Source organism: Diceros bicornis, chromosome 11, assembly GCF_020826845.1.
Source record: "Diceros bicornis minor isolate mBicDic1 chromosome 11, mDicBic1.mat.cur, whole genome shotgun sequence".
NCBI lineage: Eukaryota > Metazoa > Chordata > Mammalia > Perissodactyla > Rhinocerotidae > Diceros > Diceros bicornis.
In genome coordinates this window covers 56,754,716-56,773,469 of record NC_080750.1, presented here as the reverse complement: position 1 = coordinate 56,773,469, position 18,754 = coordinate 56,754,716, and the positions used below count along the sequence as shown (strand labels likewise).

At 39.4% G+C, this 18,754-nt stretch overlaps 1 protein-coding gene and 1 long non-coding RNA gene across 2 annotated transcripts in view; one reads left to right on the top strand and one right to left on the bottom strand.

Moving 5' to 3' along the window:
- Positions 1-3,242, top strand: part of AADAT (aminoadipate aminotransferase) — a 28,715-nt gene extending 25,473 nt beyond the window's left edge. The window contains exons 12-13 of the mRNA XM_058550352.1: positions 1,831-1,932; positions 2,892-3,242. Coding sequence (XP_058406335.1) covers positions 1,831-1,932; positions 2,892-2,933 — 144 coding nt within the window. The 3' untranslated portion in view covers positions 2,934-3,242. The remainder of the gene's footprint in view (positions 1-1,830; positions 1,933-2,891) is intronic.
- LOC131411471 (uncharacterized) lies at positions 853-16,791 on the bottom strand. The gene is made up of 3 exons (XR_009221568.1): positions 16,690-16,791; positions 1,888-2,023; positions 853-982 (listed from the first exon to the last, which is right to left on the bottom strand). It is a non-coding gene; the product is annotated as an uncharacterized LOC131411471 (long non-coding RNA).
- Between the last annotated feature and the right edge of the window lie 1,963 nt (positions 16,792-18,754).

The following is an 18,754-nucleotide window of genomic DNA, read 5'->3' as shown; positions in this document are numbered from 1 at the left end:
TCAGTCGTTGGTAAACACTAAGATCTGTTTCTAGGATCACTTTTGTCTTGAAGCAAAGTACAAAAGAATAGATTGTGTTGATGTTGGCAAAGCACAATACTTATCCATAAGAGACTAGGTGGTCTAGAGGTTAGACCTGGAAACTGACTGGCTAGACCACAGTGCTAGCTCCACTTCCCTGGGAAAGTCACTCATCCCCTCTAACCTTCTCACCTGAGGGCAGGACTCATGTTTTATTAATTGTTCTAATCCTACTAATAGCACATAGTAGGTACTTAATAAAAACTGACTTATTTCAAAGAAATACATTTTAGTATAATAAATCAATTTAATGCTTTCTCTGCTTTTCTATCAATGCCATTATCATCAAAAACATTTGATAAGTGGCTATTTGTACGTATCTCTGAGCTAGGTGCTAAGGATATAGGCTTCAGATTTTATTGTAGTTCTCTGAGTCCTCTTCATTCATTCCATATATCCTGTTGCATCTACCTTTACTTTTTCCAAATAATCTCCAACTTTATCACCACTGCCTTAGCCCAGATTTTGGTCTTCTTGCAAAGAGATTATTACCACTCTCTTCCTCTCTTACAGCAACTTGCTTCTAGCACATCTCCAAACTTTTCCACTATATTGGGAGAAATGATTTTCATTTTATTGTTAATCAGGACACAGAAACCCATCTTCTGCCTTGACATCTTCTCCCCAGAGTACCCCAAATCACTTCACTCCCAACTCACCTTATCTTAGCAGACAGTACCCAGATTTATACCATGCATCAAAAAGCAGTTACTTAATGCTTTTGAATATCATGATTATACTAGATAACAAAGACTATAACATAATCCAAGTTTATTTCTGACCCACATAAAATTTTCAAAGATGTGATCTGTAGGCAACTCTACACCAAGCAGTCGTTCAGAGACTCTAGTTCCTTCCATCTTCTTCCTCTTCAATCTTCAACACATAGATTCCACAATGGCTACAAAATGGAAAGAGCATGGTGGATTACATATGGGAAGATTTTTGTGGGCCAGGCCTTAGAAGTCCGCATACATGACTTCACATCCTTTGGCTAGCATTCAGTCAAGCGGTCACATACAACTAGAAAGAGGCTGGGAATAGAATATATTTGTATGCCCAGGAAGCAGAGGAAATGTACTTTGCAACAGTGAGCTGTCTGCCACAGTAGTCATCAAGAATAGCAGTCATTCCCACTAGTCCACCTTGACACACTTACCTAACATTGTTATTCCTTCACTTTATGTATTAAATTTACCTTCTTTCAGTTCTTTGAGGGGGCCAATTTTCTTCCCATCTCAGGGCCTTTACAATCTGTATCTTCCCCCTAAAATACTCTTCCCCTACTTTCTGCTTGGCCAACACCTACTTAACTTTCAGGTCCCAGCTTAAAAGTCACTTCCAAATTTGATATCTTAAAAATGGTATCTCATTGTTTGAACTTACATGACTTTTCTAGTTAGTTTAAACATTTATTCATGTTTATTACCATTTCTATTTTTTTTGTAAGCCACCCTTTCCCCATTAAAGCTAGAATTAGTGTTTTTCTTCTCAATTTCTGTGCATTCTTCATATATGGAGAAGAGGTAGCATTTGCCACATTTATTGTAAACATTTTTCCAGTTTCTATGCTTTGTTTTGTTTATTGTATGACATACAGAATTTTCATAGAAATCGATTTTTCCCTTGTGATTTCTTTAATTGCTTTTAAACTTTAAAAGTCCTTCCCCACTCTGAGATTAGATTTACCTATTTTTCTCTTAGTTTTTCTTTAATGGTAATTCACTTATTTTCCACAAACTCTCTTAGGTATTAGTAGTTCCTGGAAATGCTTTCTACACTGATAATTCAGCTCCTAGCCCTTACTTTAGAGTGTCCTTCTCACTGGCTTCTCCAGAACAGATGGATGTGGTGAGTACAATATTCTCTTCACAGTAACACTAGATTTGGTGCGTGTGTTCATTTTGTAAGTTACAACATTATTTAATGTCTCCTTGGGTTTCTGAAAAACAAATATTTGTTAAAAAGTCATGAATTACCACTAAAAGATACGTGTTAATGGTAGCAAATAGACAAATGCATGAGACCAAGTTGGAGGTAAATTTTATTGTTTTCACGAATAGTTTGCAGACCTACTGAACAGTGTTAGTAGGATTACCAACATGTTATGAAGAAACCTCTTTCCTTCCTTCACGGAATTAACAGGAGCCAAAAGTACAAATTCTTGATAGGCATTAGTCTCTTTCTCTGAAGAAAAAAATATCAGCAAGGGTCAAATAGAATAATATTCTTAAAATAATCACATAATCTAGGTTTAACCAAAAATAACAAAAAGCAAAGAAGTAAGTTCCTAAGGACGATGTGCCTGGGAAGCCAAACAGAAAAGCCATAAATTGAACAATGCCATTAACCTTGAAAAGAGTTTATACTTATTCTGGCAGGTGGATAGTTTCTTGGTGTGTTCTCTATTTCCTGCTTTCTCATGTCATTCAATGTGCTTTTCATAAGCTCTCTCTGCTTTTATACTTGAATAGAGTGGGACAAATAAAACTATAGAATACATATGCAGGTGAGAAATTATGTGAAAAAATAAAGTAATTTGTGTTATGTGGAAAACAGAAAATGATGGTCTTGAGGGCTATAAGAATAAAAAAAAAAAAAATCCTGGGAATCTGATATGCTTATATCTGCATATACTACTAATAGACATTGATGGCATCTGACCCAGATAAAGCTGATGTTAAACTTGACTTTTAATTGCTTTATTTCAACCTAAGATGGATACTCTTTGTTTGAATTTTTAAAGTTAAAACAGACTTTTCCTGAGTAGCATCCTAATTTCATTCATTCTTATCTCGTTTCTATTTTAGGCTTTCGAGAGATTAGCCCAAGTTATAAAAGAATCTTTATGAAGTCATCAAACTCTTCATAGTACTTATGGATTTTTCAGATAAATTATTTTTATGTTTTAGCAGGAAGAAATGATCATTGGTGTTAGACTTACAGAATAGATTTCATCAAACGTCATATCTGCAGTAATTTAACTAGACAACTTTTAAAGTACCCTTAAATCCATCAGATTGCTAAAATATATTTGTAATCCACTTAGACCTTTTGATACATTTTCAACCTACAAAAAATTATTTTTATCCTGGATTTTATTATAAAGAACTCTGTAGTTGCTTAATAATTTCCCATAAATTTTCTTTGAAATTAACATTTTACAGTAAATTATTTTGAAAGTGTAAGAAAATAAAGTTCAATGTAGTATACAATGTGAGCTTTTTCTGTTTTCAGGAAAATTTAATGAGAGCTTCTTGCAAAAATTGTTAGAATTTGGCAGTTATAAGTAATTTTCAGTAAGAGCACCATAGACATTATGGTATGCCACAGAAATCCCTGTAAAATAAAATTCTGAAATTAAACACACCTAAAGGCATCAGACCTATTAATTCTAAGTAGGGAGGGGAATTAAGAGACTTAGAAAATTTGCTACATTGTATTTTCATAATACTACACAATTTATAAAAACACATTCTTATTATTATGTAATATAAATCTACACCCCTTTGAGGTACTTAGGATATACTTTTTTAATGGTTTTTCTCTCTCACGTTGTCAGATCTTTATTTTTCCCATCAGATTATTAAAGTAAAATATGCTCATTGTAAAATTTTCAAACAATCCAGGAAGCATAAGGAATAAAGTAAAAGCCACTTGCTATCTGATCACCCAGTGATAACTGCTGTCAGCATTTGTCATCCAACCTTTTAGATGTTTTTCTATGCATATACATGTAATACAGAAAAGAACAGGATCTCATTATGACAATGTATCATAAATATCCTGTATTAGTTTTCGATTACTGTGTAACAAATTACCATAGTGTTCCAAGATCCAGTAATTGTAAACTTATAAGTTCCTTTCAAGAATTAGGAAGTTTAGGGGCCGGCCCAGTGGCGCAGCGGTTGGGTTCTCCCACTCCGCTTCGGTGGCCTGGGGTTTGCCGGTTCGGATCCTGGGCACAGACCTGCTCACTGCTCATCAAGCCATGCTGAGGCGGCATCCCAGATAGAAGAGCTACAACTCTACAACTATGATACACAACTATGTACTGGGGCTTTGGGGAGAAAAAAGAAAAAGAGGAAGATTAGCAACAGATGTTAGTGCAGGGCCAATCTTCCTCAAAAAAAAAAAAAAGAATTAGGAAGTTTAGGGGGCTTGCCCGGTGGCATAGTGGTTAAGTTCACACATTCTGCTTTGGTGGCCCAGGATTCGCCAGTTCGGATCCTGGGCACGGACATACATACTACTCATCAAGCCATGCTGAGGCAGCGTCCCACACATAGAAGAATTAGAAGGACCTACAACTAGGATATACAACTAGGTACTGGGGCTTTGGGGAGAAAAATGAAAAAGAGGAAAGATTGGCAACAGATGTTAGCTCAGGGCCAATCTTCCTCAAAAAAAAAGAAAGAATTAGGAAGTTTATGCCATTGTCATGTAGACCATCCTTTGTGTATAAAAACATCTCCATCATAGTTATCATCTTCCTGACATCTGGGTGAGATGTCACATTTTCCAGCAGCTAAAATTCTTGAGCAAAAAATCTCACCTCAAAGCTCAAATCAGATCAGCCAGCTCCAAGCCCAAATCCCTATTTGTGAGGCAACCAGTGGTAGTTATTAGAGAGAGATTGGAGAGACACGGGACCTGGAGGAAGGTTGAGATGAGGAACCTGACAATTCGTCAAATGAGAAAAGAAAGAGGAAAGTGTAAATTGGAGAGATTTATAAAAATAAAAGTAAAGTAAGTCTTCTACTTATTTTATTCAATAGTTTTCGACAACAACCAGAATTGCTTAACTAGCACTATATAAATGAGTGCCTTGTTTTTGTTTTCAAGTAACCAACTTAGAGTAGTTGATTTATAATCCCCAGCTTTCAACAGGGGTTTACCTCTAACCACAATCTATAGAAATCTGTTTCTTCCAAGAAAAACAGAGCTAGAGAAGGGAAGAGGGAGAGAACACATGAGATGATCAGGCTGTCCCTTATTACTCAGTGTTCATCTCCATCCAGTGAGATTAGCTTTCCCTCATACTGTAAAGCATAGAAAACTGGAGCCTCACTTGTTGCTGTTGCCATTGTGAATTTTTCCAACCTTTTGGGAAAGCAGTTGGGCAGTGCGTATCAAGAAATATTAAAATGTTTTTACCCTTTAACACAATGTGTTAGACACTGTGGACTGGCTCACTCAGCAGAAATTCTAATGTCCTTCTTGTGTCTCTGAGCACTGTAGACGTGAAATGCTACATTTCCAGATGCCCTTGCAGCTACAGTTCCAGGCACGATTTAAGTTCTCTCATTCATATGCCTGGATTCAGAACTGAGTTAAGAGGAGAGCAAGGCAAGATGCAACGCAGCGTGCTTTTATAGCAAGCAGCTTCTTGGTTTGGGGGTTTCTGATTCTGGCAGAAGCAGGGAACTGCTGGGTAGAAATTGTTCCTGGAAGCTCCTTCTACTTTTTCAGCCATTCCAACAATTTTGGAAACCACAAAATACAAGATAATCAACACTTGCTGCTTAATCCAGCTAGAGTAATTTCCTTTATCTGCAACTGAATGCCAACAGGCCAGGTGTGTCAGGATCTCTAAGACCACCCTCAGGCCTGAAGATTTGCTAAAAGGACTCAGAAGATCCAGAAGTTGTACTCACAGTTGCAGTTTATTACAGCAAAAGGATAGAGTAAAACCTCAAAGGGAAAAGGTGCATGGGGCACAGTCTGGAGGACACCAGGCTCAAGCTTCCAAGAGTCTCCTCCCAGCAGAGTCACACAGGACGTGCTCAATTCCTTCTGCCATGATGTGTGACAACACATGCAAAGTCTTGTCAACAAGGGAAGCTCACTTGAGCCTGGCTGTCCAGGGTTTTTATTGGGGGTCAGTCTCAGATACATACAGTGTCTGCAGAACTGACCTCAGTTACTGAAGCTCCACACCCAGAAAAGGAAAGTAGGTGTTCACCATGAATCACATTGTTACTAGAAACCACCTGGAAAAACTGTTGTAGCATGGCTCAAGACCCCAGGCAAGCAAAACATTCTTATCAGTCAGAATATTCCAAGAGCTCAGTTCCCAGGAGCCAGGCAAGAGGCAGTCATGAAAACCCCCCTGTCTTGGGCAAGTGCATGGCCTGAGTGACCCCAATCTGCTGAGTGAACCCTTTCCTGCCCACCAGGAATCTGACTTCTAGACATTTACAGTAAAGAATTACCCAAAATAGGGAAGGAACTAAAAAATATGAAGATAGTAATTATAGTTTAAAATGGCAAAAAGCGGGCAGTGGGGGTAGGGGTAGGGGTAGAGGTTTTGTGACTAAAGGTCTCACAATAGGAAAATGGTTATGTCATTATGGTTCATCCACTTAACTAAGTTTTAGGCCACGACTAAATCATCATTATGAAGCAGTGTCATTCATTTTACGAAGCATTATGGTAAAGTGATTACAATATGGAATGAAAAATCAGAGTATAAAACTGTACATATACTCTAATTATAACTACGTACAAAACTAAGATGATATCTACCAATAAGACAACAACTGGGTAATTTTTTCTCACTTCCAAACTATTCTGTGACATGGCTCTTTACTTTTATGATTTAAAAATAAATTTATTTTTTAATACCTTAAGCAAACTAGTCACACTATTTTCAGTTGGATAAGCAGGGGTTCCTTAAGGCAATGATAAAAAAAATATCTAGGGATAGCAAGGCAGCAACTACCACGTAATGGAAAATCAAATTGCAAGTCATGTCCATACAACCATCGTCAATCTGGACCTGGTCAATTACATAGGTTAAATTTCCTACTGTTAAGTCTATGTAGCTGCTGTGTGGCAGCCATGGTGTCACCATTCATGGTACACAGTGAACTGAAGCAGCAGCATTTGGCCCTGGTGGTATTCAACATGGCTATTTCAGGTTGGCCTAAAATGGTACAGTCGTCACTTGGCATGGTTTTCTTTAGATTAAATTTGAATATTTATTTGTCCACTTTAGGAATTTCCTCCCCTTCATGTAAGAAAGTCTTTAATGCTTCTCCTACAATACCTGTACAGCATGGTATATCTTCATATTCCTTTTCAAATGCTAACTAAATCTTTAGTGAGTGGCTATTATTAACTGTATCATAAGTAGGTTTAATTAAAATTTTTGGAGACTCAAAGTCTTAATGAAAATCAATATCAACTAAACACCTAATTTTAAACTGGTGATGTGTGTTTATTAAGATTTTAAGTTTCCTGAAGTCAAGAACCATAACTCCTTTCTCCAGAATCTAGTGGTAACCCGGAGAACGTCATTTTTAAAAGGTATGTATTGATTAGCATGCCTTTAGAGGTACCCTACTTTTAAGCTTCAGAATTTAAAATTTCATTTATTCATTTTATTTATTCAGTCAGGAAATATTTATTGAGTGCCTATTCTAAGTACTTAACATACAGCAGTGAACAAAATAGAGAAATTCTTGACCCCACAGAGGTTACATTTGGGGCAAGGGTTGGTGAGGGAAGACAGACAATAAAGAAATTTATTAATTAAAGTGTTTTACATAGTGATAAGTGCTACAAAGAAAATACATTAGCAAAAATTTAAGAAAGGAAAAAAGGACGAGATATGTCCTTGCATACATATGGATGCTTACATATGGACCTAGCAATTTTAGTTCCAAGAATTTATCTTAAGGAAATAAGGACCTTCATGACAGCACATATTAGTGAAAGAATGAAATAGCCTAGATGTCCAGCCACAACAAGCTTCCTTCCAGTGTCCGCACCTGGCCCTACTTCCTACACATCCAGTAGGGCTCAGTTACAATTCCACTTTCTGAGGGAACCCTGCCCAGGGCCCCAAGACTGGGTTAGGACCTTCTGTTAGTTACTCATATAGCACCCTATCTTTTCCTTCATAGCACTTACCACAATAATAAGTAATTATTTGTACAATTATTAGTTAGTGTCTGTCTGTCCCCTCCCCCTCCCAGACCATAATCTCCATGAGGACAGGAACTATGTCCATTTTCTTCAGAGCGGTATCCTAAGAGCCTATCACAGTGCTTGACAGAGAGCAGGCTCTTAATAAATATGTGAAGGTATTGGACTGTACACTTTAAATGAGCGAATTTTATGGCATCTGAATTACATCTCAATAAAGCTGTTAGAAAAAGACATTACCATTAAAACATAAATTAGAAAATTAATTCAATAATTAAACATTAATGAAAATTACCATACAGTGGCATACAATATAGTTAAAAAAATATTTGAGTAGTATGTCTATTGACATGGGAAAATATTCAAGAAATATTATGCAAAAGAGTTTTTATAAATCAGTTTATACAATATGATGACAATTTCTTTTGCTTAACCAAAGGATATATCCACATATATATATTTTTTTTTTTGGTGAGGAAGATCGGCCCTGAGCTAACATCTATGCCAACCCTCCTCTTTTTTTGCTGAAGTAGACCAACCTTGAGCTAATATCTATTGCCAATCCTTCTCCTTTTTCTCCCCAAAGCCCCAGTGGATAGTTGAATGTCATAGTTGCACATCCTTCTACTTGCTGTATGTGGGACGCCGCCTCAGCATGGACGGAGAAGCAGTGCGTCGTGCACGCCTGGGATCCGAACCTGGGCCACCAGGAGTGGAACGTGCGCACTTAACCACTAGCCATGGGGCCGGCCCCCCAATATATCCATATATTTAACCAATATTTATTGAATGCCCACATTTCCAGGCATAGTTCTAAGTGTTTGTGATACATCAGTGAATAAAGATCCTTGTCATCATGGAGCTTACATTCAAGCACAGGAGACTGACCATAAGTAATAAACATAATAAATAAGTGCATGATATAGTCTGTTAGAAGGTAAAAAGGGTAGGGGGAGAGGGATTGGCAGAAAAGGGTTCGGAAGTGCCAGGGAGGAGCATATTGCAGTTTTAGATAGGGAGGTTGGCCTAGTCCTTTGAGAAGGTGAGCAAAGACTCAAGAGAGGGAGTTAGCCAAGTGAGTACCTGGTGGGGGAGCAAGGCCCCAAAGCAGGTTTGAGCCTCTTCTCTTCCAGGAACAGCCAGGACCAGTATGGCTGCAGCAGAGCCTACAAGAGGGAGTGCATAAGGGGAGGAGGATGGCATGGCGAGAGAGCGTCTTGTTGCCATTGTAAGGACTTCGGCTTTCACTCTATGAGGGGCCGGCAGCCATCATCGGATTCTGACCAGAAGAAAGAGACGATCTGTTTGAGAGGATGGCTCTGGCTGCTGAGTTGAGGGGCATGGGAGAAGCAGCGAGGCCTGTTTAAAGTCAGAGGCAAGAGACGATGGCAGCTCAGATCCAAGAACAGGTGGTTAGGAGAGGTTAGTGTCCAGATTTTTAAAAATAGAGCCAATAGGATTTCCTAATAGGTTGAATGTGAGATGTGAAAGAAAGACAAGAATCGAAAACCAAGGTTTCTGTTCTAAGCAACTGGGGGATGGAGTTGACAATAACAAAGATGAAGGCAGAGGATGAAGTCAGTTTGAAAAGAAAGAATTGGAGTTTAGCTTTGGATGTGTTATTTTTGAGACATCAACCAGACGTCTGAGCTAGATTGTTTTCAACTCATTAGCAGTGGCACCTGCTTCTAAAGCATAGGCTGAGAAGAGGCAGGGAACTACATTTCCCAGAATCGCCTTCTCCATCAGAGCCAGCCAATTAGAGGCCTGAGATTTGAGGCCCTTATGCTCTGCAAGTGGTTGTAGCCAGAGCGAGGTTGGAAGGAGCTTCTGAGTGAGCTTATTGAAAACTGCCCACATCTGGGATAGCTGGTGGTGGGTGCTTGTTATTCACAGCATCTTCAGGACTTTACGACTGGAGCCTGAGAGAGTTGGTGGGAGGATCCTGAAATCTGCGGTGGCTTCCAGACATGTGCTTGCTGCAGCTGAAACAGAAGTGACAATTTATTTGACTGTCCCTCCCCCAGGCCTTCTCACCATCGTTTAAACTTCCAATTCCCTTTATTCAAACCCTTCATACTCAGAATGCATAAAGTCTCTTGGGTTTTCCTGACCAATAAAACATCCAAATGGAGATGTGGTGTGGGCAGTTGGAAATATCCCCCTGGAGTTTGGGAGACAGGTCAGGGCTGGAGATGAGATTTGGGGGGAGTCATCAGCAAATGACAGCATTTAAACCTTGAGCTTGAATGACCACCAGACATGGAGAGAGAAAAGTTCATGAACTGAGCCTAGAGCAAACCACATGGACAGGCTGCAGGAAAGAAGAGACCAAGTCAGTTGAGGAGGAACCAATGAGGCAGAAAGAGCCAGGCCAATGTGGCGCTCTGGAAGCAGAGAAGAGAGGGCAGCAAGTAGGCAAGAATGACTAGCTATGCCACGTGCCGCTGATCAGTCGATTAGCTGAGGGCTGAGAACTGAGCCACTGGATTACGCAGAGCAGAGGTCATTGGTGACCTGGACAAAAGCAGCTTTGTGGAGAAGAGGGGGTTTGAAAAGCTGATTGGAGTGGGTTTAAGAGAAAATGGGAGGAAAAGAATTGCACACAGCTGTGTTCATTGTAAAAAGCCTGATGACATACATGAAAATGTGAACAAACAATATCTCTGTGTCATGGGATTACAGGTGAGGCTTTGTCCCCTGTATCTTTTTATCGCTTAGCTGAAATGAGCATGTACCCCTTCCACAATAAGTAAAAATAAAATTATTATCAACATCCCTCTCTAAATGCTTCAACCTCCAACTTGCTCTGGCCTGACTTAGCTCCAAGGGGCTCGGGTCTAAGAAATAGAAATAGAAAGTTCTCAGGTGTCAGCCTCAGTCCCCAGACATCGCTCCACCTTCTCCGTATTCCCAAGAACACCAAATGCTGCACATCCTGTCTGCTGTTCCCAAACTGCAATTACTGAATATTCTGAAATTAAATGGTACCCTGACAACTTGAAAATTATTTTCAATAATTAAAACAAGTGTTTAGGGAACACTTTCCATGTAGCAAGCACTTGCTAAACACTGCATTTAAAAAGATGAATGGGATTGCCAAATGCTTAACTGACACTGTGAACACCGTTTATCCAGGATAGCCAGAGGCCCATCCAGCAGACATACCCATCAACTCTACTGAGGAGAGAAGGCGAACATGAGAAATTTCAGGCACTTGAAGCTTGAAATACCTAAAAAGGTAAAAAAGAAACCTTGGGAAATCCAAATGTGACATTATATAATAGCCAGGAAAATTACCTTGTTGTTGGGATTAAAATGGTTGACAGATTTGGGGGAACTGCTTCTGGCCAGGACTCTTTTCCCAGCAGCTGCGTATGGTTAGCACTTAATTAACATTTATTGAACTAATTACCACACTTGCTCTTCTTTACTGAAATAGTCATAATGATTATCCCCTCTTTCTAGCAAATACAAAGTTAGGTTTAATGAGCACAGAATAATTAACGAATGAAGCTGCAGAAGCTTCAAATGTTTGGAGGACCCACAGGGGCATTTCTTTCCAGCCTCCAGATGATTTCCGTCCTGTTAATGATGATGGGCTAAATTCCTAGTCTCTGTGATTGCAGAGTCTGTCTGCCGATGAAGGGGGACTTCCAAGTACAAAAGGGAAGAAAAGAAGAATTCAAAAATGGATTTGGCAACATAGCTGAGCAGAAAAGTCATATTGTTATATCTTGGTGAATATTCTAACTACTGATGATAGACATGGATAGTAGAATCTTATAAGGTTAATGAATAACAATAATGAAGCTAAGTGCCGTTCATGTGTTACCTAGTTTAATGCTCAAAACAACTGGCAGCAGGATTATGGGGTGCTAGGATGGCCTGAGTGATGGATGACCCCAGGGTGGGGCTGAGGGCTCGCGAGAGGAGTGGGAAGCAGCAGCAGGCTGGGGTCCCAGAAGAGGGCACAGCAGTATTACCAGTGTGTTTGTGAAATAGTGGTCAGGAAATGAAGTGGCAGAGGAGAAAATTCCTCAGCAGGCTTAGCAGCACTTAGGGATCTCTCACCTACAAATGTAACCACGGGCCACTAGCACCAGTTCAGCTGACCCCATCTTATCAACAGAGTAATTAAGAGTTGTTTTTCAGGAACCGAGAGTCAACCTCTTGTCCATTTCAGGCCGGTTGAGATCACCAACCCATCAACTGGGCCTGCACAAATACCCAGTAAATGATCCTTTTGATGTCAAGGGGCTGAAAACTCCACCCTCAGATCATGTTAACCCCACCATCTTGTGAGCATGCATCCTATGAAGAGCCATGAAGCTTGACTACGCTTGTGCAGATCATCAATTACCTCACTTCTCCTTACCTCCAATCATCTATCTCCACACCCAGACCGCCCTGCCCTTCATTCCATAAATTTTGCCCCAAGCACTGGATCAGGGAGACAGATTTGAGAGTTTTCACCTCCTGTCTCCTTGCTGGTTGACCTTGCAATAAAGCTTTTTTCTTTTCTCAAAAGTTGATGCCATAATAATTGGCTTTTTATGCACATCCAACAAGAAAACCCTATCTTTGTACGGTAACACAGATAGAGTCTTGGCTTACAATTGCTCAAGAGAAAGAACCCTGAATTGAACTTAGGCTTTATATCAAAGACTCAGAAATATGCAACCATAGATTAGTTATTGATGGTCATCAAGAGGGAAGAATAAACATGGAAGGCTTGTGGGAATGATAATTGTTAGGACGTTCAAGCTTCAATAATTTGTGACAACCGAGGAAGTCTCAAAAGTCTGTATGTAGGATTGCTTCAAATTGTATTCCATTCCTATGCTGTAATTTTCATTACAGAGTAAATAAAGCCAAAGCCAAGCTTTTTGAAGTGCAAAATGAAGTAACACACCTTGACCAGCAGGTGGCAGGCTTACCTCATGATGATTTATTTAAAGCCTCGGAGAATAAATTAGGGTAAATTTTTTATTCTGAGTGATATCATTACAAAAATCCAAATATATCTCATAGTTAGCAAGAATTGTGAAGACAATACTATTTAATCATTCCATGGCCTGAAATTTCATGACCAATGTTGATTAAAACTGTTCATTCAACTAGCTACAAGAATACAAGATAATACTTGCAGATATTAAGTGAATTCAACACCAAGACATATTTCCGCACAATAGATATAAAGCATAACATCTAGGCCATTGTAAGTCATAGTGGGGGAAAGTAATATATTTAAATATTGATTTTCCCATGAAGACATTTAATACATTGTGCCTTCTTATGCGAGACCTGTATACTTTTACGTTACATAGTCCCATAAGTCTCATTTAATTTTTTAAAAATGTTTAAAGTTTCATTCATTATAGATAAATATTACATTTATTTTCAACTTTTTAGAAAGGTTAATCTATGGCTGCAATTTTTACAATATTTAAAATATTTCATATACTAGTCAAAATTAAAATGGCAAACCCCATCAGATAATAATGATAAATTTATGTTTACTCTCAAAATATTTGCTGAGTCTATTATGCTAAGATAACACAGTTTTCTTTATTGACTCATTTACATTAAGACAATCTCTGACTTCACTAACTAATGTAATAAATTAACAAGCATGCCTTACCCCACAGTAGGTTGGGCACTAAGGAGGAAAGAGAAGGTTCCTGCCTTCAAGAAGCACATGACCTTGTTATAGAGAAAAGATCAAGAGAGTCTTATGTCTCTAGAAACTTCCTAAAATTTCTGAATACATAATTGCATATACATTCCCAACATTATCAAAGGGGAAAATGGCAGCTAGTTTGATTTAGGGGGTAACAAATGGTCAGCTAGGCACTCATTAACTCGGTTACTCATTACCACCATTTACCACCACCACCACCCCCACATTCACACATCCACACTTCAAGATTCAGGTGAGTAAAACCTGTATCTCAGAAAAGTTTCATGTACCTAAGTATCAGAGTTCCTTTTAATAATAGAACCAGAACCTCTCAATCTACAAATGCCAGGAGTCTAGTAAATGCATAGCATGATAAATAACATAAGGTGGTATATACATTTCAAATGTCAGTAAGAAAAAATCAGGAGACAGAATGGCCCAAGTTACTAAAGGTTGGTGATGCAGATTACAGATGCAGAGTTGGACAAGGTCTCTGCTGGTGAGAATAGCTAAGGAAGATCTCCTGATGTGATGAAGGCGAGCTGGAGCTGGGACGATGGGGGAGATTCAGAGAGAGAAAGAAGAGAGGGGTCATTTGAGTTGGGAGAGAGATATGAGAAAACATAAAGGAGCTTTAATTAATATGGAACATTTGGAGGACCCTTTACCTAACTTAATTTTTAAAATAATACTTTTTACTGCCCACTGATCTCATGTGCAAAATAAGAGGGTTGCACCCAATGATCTTCCAGGATCCTACTGGCGCTAACTCTCCATAAGTTGATTATCTTCATGCCAATTACACTGATTTGGGTTGAATTGTGTTCTCCCAAAATTCATATGTTTAAGTCCTAACCCCAACACCTCAGAATGTGACCTCATGTGGAAATAGGGTTGTAGCAAGTGTAATTAGTTAAGGTGAGGTCACACTGGAATAGGGTGCTAGGGCCACTAACCCAGTATGACTGGTGTCCTTATAAAAAGGGGAAATTTGGATACAGACACGCACACAAGGAGAATGCCATGTGAAGACTGGAGTTATGCTGCCGCAAACCAAGGAACTGCCAGAAGCTAGGAGAGAGGCCTGGATCAGATCCTTCCCTAGTGCCTTCAGAGGGAGGATGGCCCTGCTGACACCTTGATGTTGGACTTCTAGCCTCCAGAACTGTGAGACAGTTTCTGTTTAAGCCATTCAGGTTATGGTACTCAGTTTGTGTTACGGCAACCCTAGCAAACTAACATCCATCAACCAAAATTCACTACCTTTATCTCAATATTTTGTGTGTATAAACACATATAGTGAAATCCAACGTAAGTATTCAGATGTAGTCAGCTCATTAGAATTTCAGATCAGGGGAAAGAAAACATTCATGTAGAGGCTGTATAAATTCAAGGACTCTGGGTAAATCCTCTTTTGCCAATTTAAAATCAAGTGCAGCTGCTGGTGGGGGCCAGTGAAACAGCAAAAGGGGCCGGATGAGGCTACTCTCTAGGTTATGTGAGGGCTGGTTGCACTGCTGCTCTATCAGTCATCAGCTGGATTGGGACATCAGCCCGACTCTAGGTATTCACACTGCTTTCCTTGAGTCACTCCTCTTGTTCTTGGTCAAACAGTGCATCAGTTGGCATAGGGACCACCTTGTGTGGCAGAACTGGGCTTTCAGCTCTGACCACCAACCTGAAAGATGATCCAGAATGTTCCTGACCCAGAGCCTCACAACTACCACTCTCCACTGTTGGTGGCAGTACTGTGCTGATCTGAAAAAACCATCCATATCTCTTTGTTTATTTGGTGACTGACTTAATTGACACCCCTATTTCCAAAAAGGACTTGAGGTGATAAAACAAAACCACCTGGCCAACATGTACATTACAAACTGTGTGGTCAGTTACACATTCTATAAAATCTGCTTTTATGGAATTGTAAGGTCTCACATACCTAGTGGAAATGCATGCCTGTCTGTGCTATTAGAACCACATGTGCTTTCCAACTCTGAAATAAGTTTTACCTGCCATGACATTATCCTTTACATACAACAGATCATCAGAGATAAATTGATCAGTGTAAATGGCAGGGAAAAGGAGGAAAAAAGCTCTCATTCACTCTTGTTATCTGCTGACCATATTTCCCTGTAGCAGACTCAGTAACACAGTATAACTCCCTCTGCAGGAAAACTCACTTCATGGAAAATTTTCTTTTCTTTTCTGTGTTTCTAACTTGTTCTTGTATATACTCTAAAGGTGACAGAATTTCTAAAAAATGAAAGAGACAGAAAAAACTATGATAAGAGCCAAATATATAACAGGAAAACAAGGAGCGCAAAAAATAGGAGCAATAAAAATGAATTGAGTGAATAAATTTTTCTAGAGAAATTCAAGCACAAAACTCCTTACAAGTTTTTTACACAGAGAAATGCAATTCAAGAAAAGAGGCAGGAATGGAGAATGACTTATAAAATTTTAAATTTTTAACAAATTAATTTTTTAGAAAATTTTAAAAGAAAAAAATCAGAATCTAAGAATTTTAGTGAGAACAAATGAACATAGGCCTTTTCTTGAAGAGATCTTCTGAATTATCCTACAGTGTCCCATTTCTTCAAAAGACATATACATGCTATGTTGGCATTTGAATCACAGTTGCATATGTACCACGTTCAAACTACTCCATGGCAACACGGCATGCTCTGTTCTGTAAGCTTCATTAAATTGCATCTTTACAAAAGGAAAACTTCTCAGTCCTTCATCACAGCAGCACGTTTCACTAACGTGACACCAATGTTGGCCCCTTCTTAAACTGTTAATCAGTTGTCCTGCTGTAAGCTGATTCCTCTATACCGGGAGACATGATTCAGGTAAGATTATTACCCTGGAGGATGACACTATGTTCTAGACAAATACTTTCTGGAAACATACTCTTAGTCTTAGTCAGCTTGGGCTGCTATAACAAAACACCATAAACGGAGTGGCTTAAACAACAGACATTTATTTCTTACAGTTCTGGAGGCTGGGAAGTCTGAGATCAGGGTGCCAGCACGGTTGGGTTTTGATAAGAGCTCTCTTCCTGGCTTGCAGATGGCTGCCTTCTGGCTGTATCCTCACCTGGTGGGGAGAGAAAGACCTTCTCATGTCTCCTCATATAAGGGCACTAATTCCATTATGAGGGCTCTACCTTCAAGACCTAATTACTTCCCACTCCCCACCTCCTAATACTACCACATTGGGGGTTAGGCGTTCAATATGAATTTTGGGAGGACACAACTCAGTCCCCACAGCACGTACACAGGATTTATCCAGTTTTGCCCACCTTTCAAGGTCCTCTCCCAAATAAATTACTCATATGTCTACAGTTAGCACACAAACCCAGTAGGACTAAACCAATGGGTTCTGAGTCTGCACCTCAGGCTAAGATGGTGCTGCACCGTTCACCTCAAAAGTGATGGTATGTTATGTAATTTGTGTACAGAGCTTTACCACGAACAATCATACACCAGACAGTCAGCACTTTCATACACAAGACCACAAGCACTTGAGGGAAGGACCAGTCGGCCCATTTTGTAATGAAGAGCAACTCACAGGGTAGGAATACACCAGTGGGAGGAGAGACGCATCCACAGCAGGCTGGCCAGAGGATGCTGGCAGCACAAGCAGTACGTATAAGACTTACTCCTGAGTAAGTCAGCCCGTGGAGGTCCAGCTACTCTGCCCCCATGGAACACCAGGCCTGTTGGAAAGGGGCTCATTATAGTCCACTCTAGGTTGGAAATATTAAGTGTAATTAAATGAGAAGAGCATAAATATTCATGGGGCTCCTGGAATCCATGCTCTCCATCATTCAGTTTTTACTCAACAATATGGCAAGTATTAGTGCTCTTATGACCCCCAGAAAACCATTCTGGGGGTTAGCTGAAGCTCTCTACAGTACTGTCAGGAATAAATCTTGTTGCTAAGATAAGCCATCGTGGCCACTGATATTCAGAGCCTAAACTTAAGTCAGCATTCCTGGCATCTCAACTGTCAAGTTGTTTCAGGATAAATCTTACATCAGCTTTGATCATCCAGGTTCCTTAAGCATGTTACAAACAGGGCCCTGGATGGCACTTAAATGAGTAAGGATATCATTAAAGGAAAGGCTGAGAAATGTACAGTGCACTCATACAAATGGAACCTTCTGTCCTAAAACATTATTAATGATGAACTTGAGACACATAATCAACTTCAGACTGCCCACTAGATTTTACATTTTTTCTAATAATGGTGACAAGTTGCACTAAACCACTGTGCCTTATGCAATCTCCCTAGTGACCATCTTAAAACGGTTGGACAGTCTTCCTAAAACCAGAACAAAGTGAGATTAAATTCCAAACATAAATGGTATCTTGGTTTTACTGTCACGCTGCAGTGTATTGTGATCTGAAAGCAGGAACTAAGCGGACAGGCCTTCATCAAACAGTTAAAGCTGGATCAAAACTTCTCTGTGCCAACCCCGTTCCAGATGGGTACAGCATGGAGCTACAGCAACTCTCCAATAACTTACCTGAATCGAAGAATTGCCATGGACTTCCAGTTTCTCTTCACATCACAAAAAACCTAGTCATAAGACAAGGAGTCTCTGACTCCTTGCCAGTGGAGTCTCTGACTTCAGCATCTGACCCTTCCCTACATAAGATTCAGAAAATGTGACCTCTTATTATGTTTAATCCTCATAGTGATATGTAATAAAGGTTTAATAATAAGACAGAATGGAGTAAATCCTGTGGGCAAGCAGGAACTCTTGGCTCTCTCCATTCACCTGGGAATTTGACAGATATCTTCAAGGCAGATGGATCTGACTGCCCAGACATTTGTACGGAGAATTTCCTTTCATCCCTCTCTTTGGAAATAAATTATATACTTAAACAGGTATGTTAAATTTTATGGTCAATGTAGACGATTTTCTAGATTAATTTTTACTATATACTAATTTTAAAACCTAACCCTACAAGAGAAGCCAACTCCCCAAAAACCAACTTGCTTCTAACCAAATAATCATTCTTTTTTTTTTTTTAGGTAAACAACAAT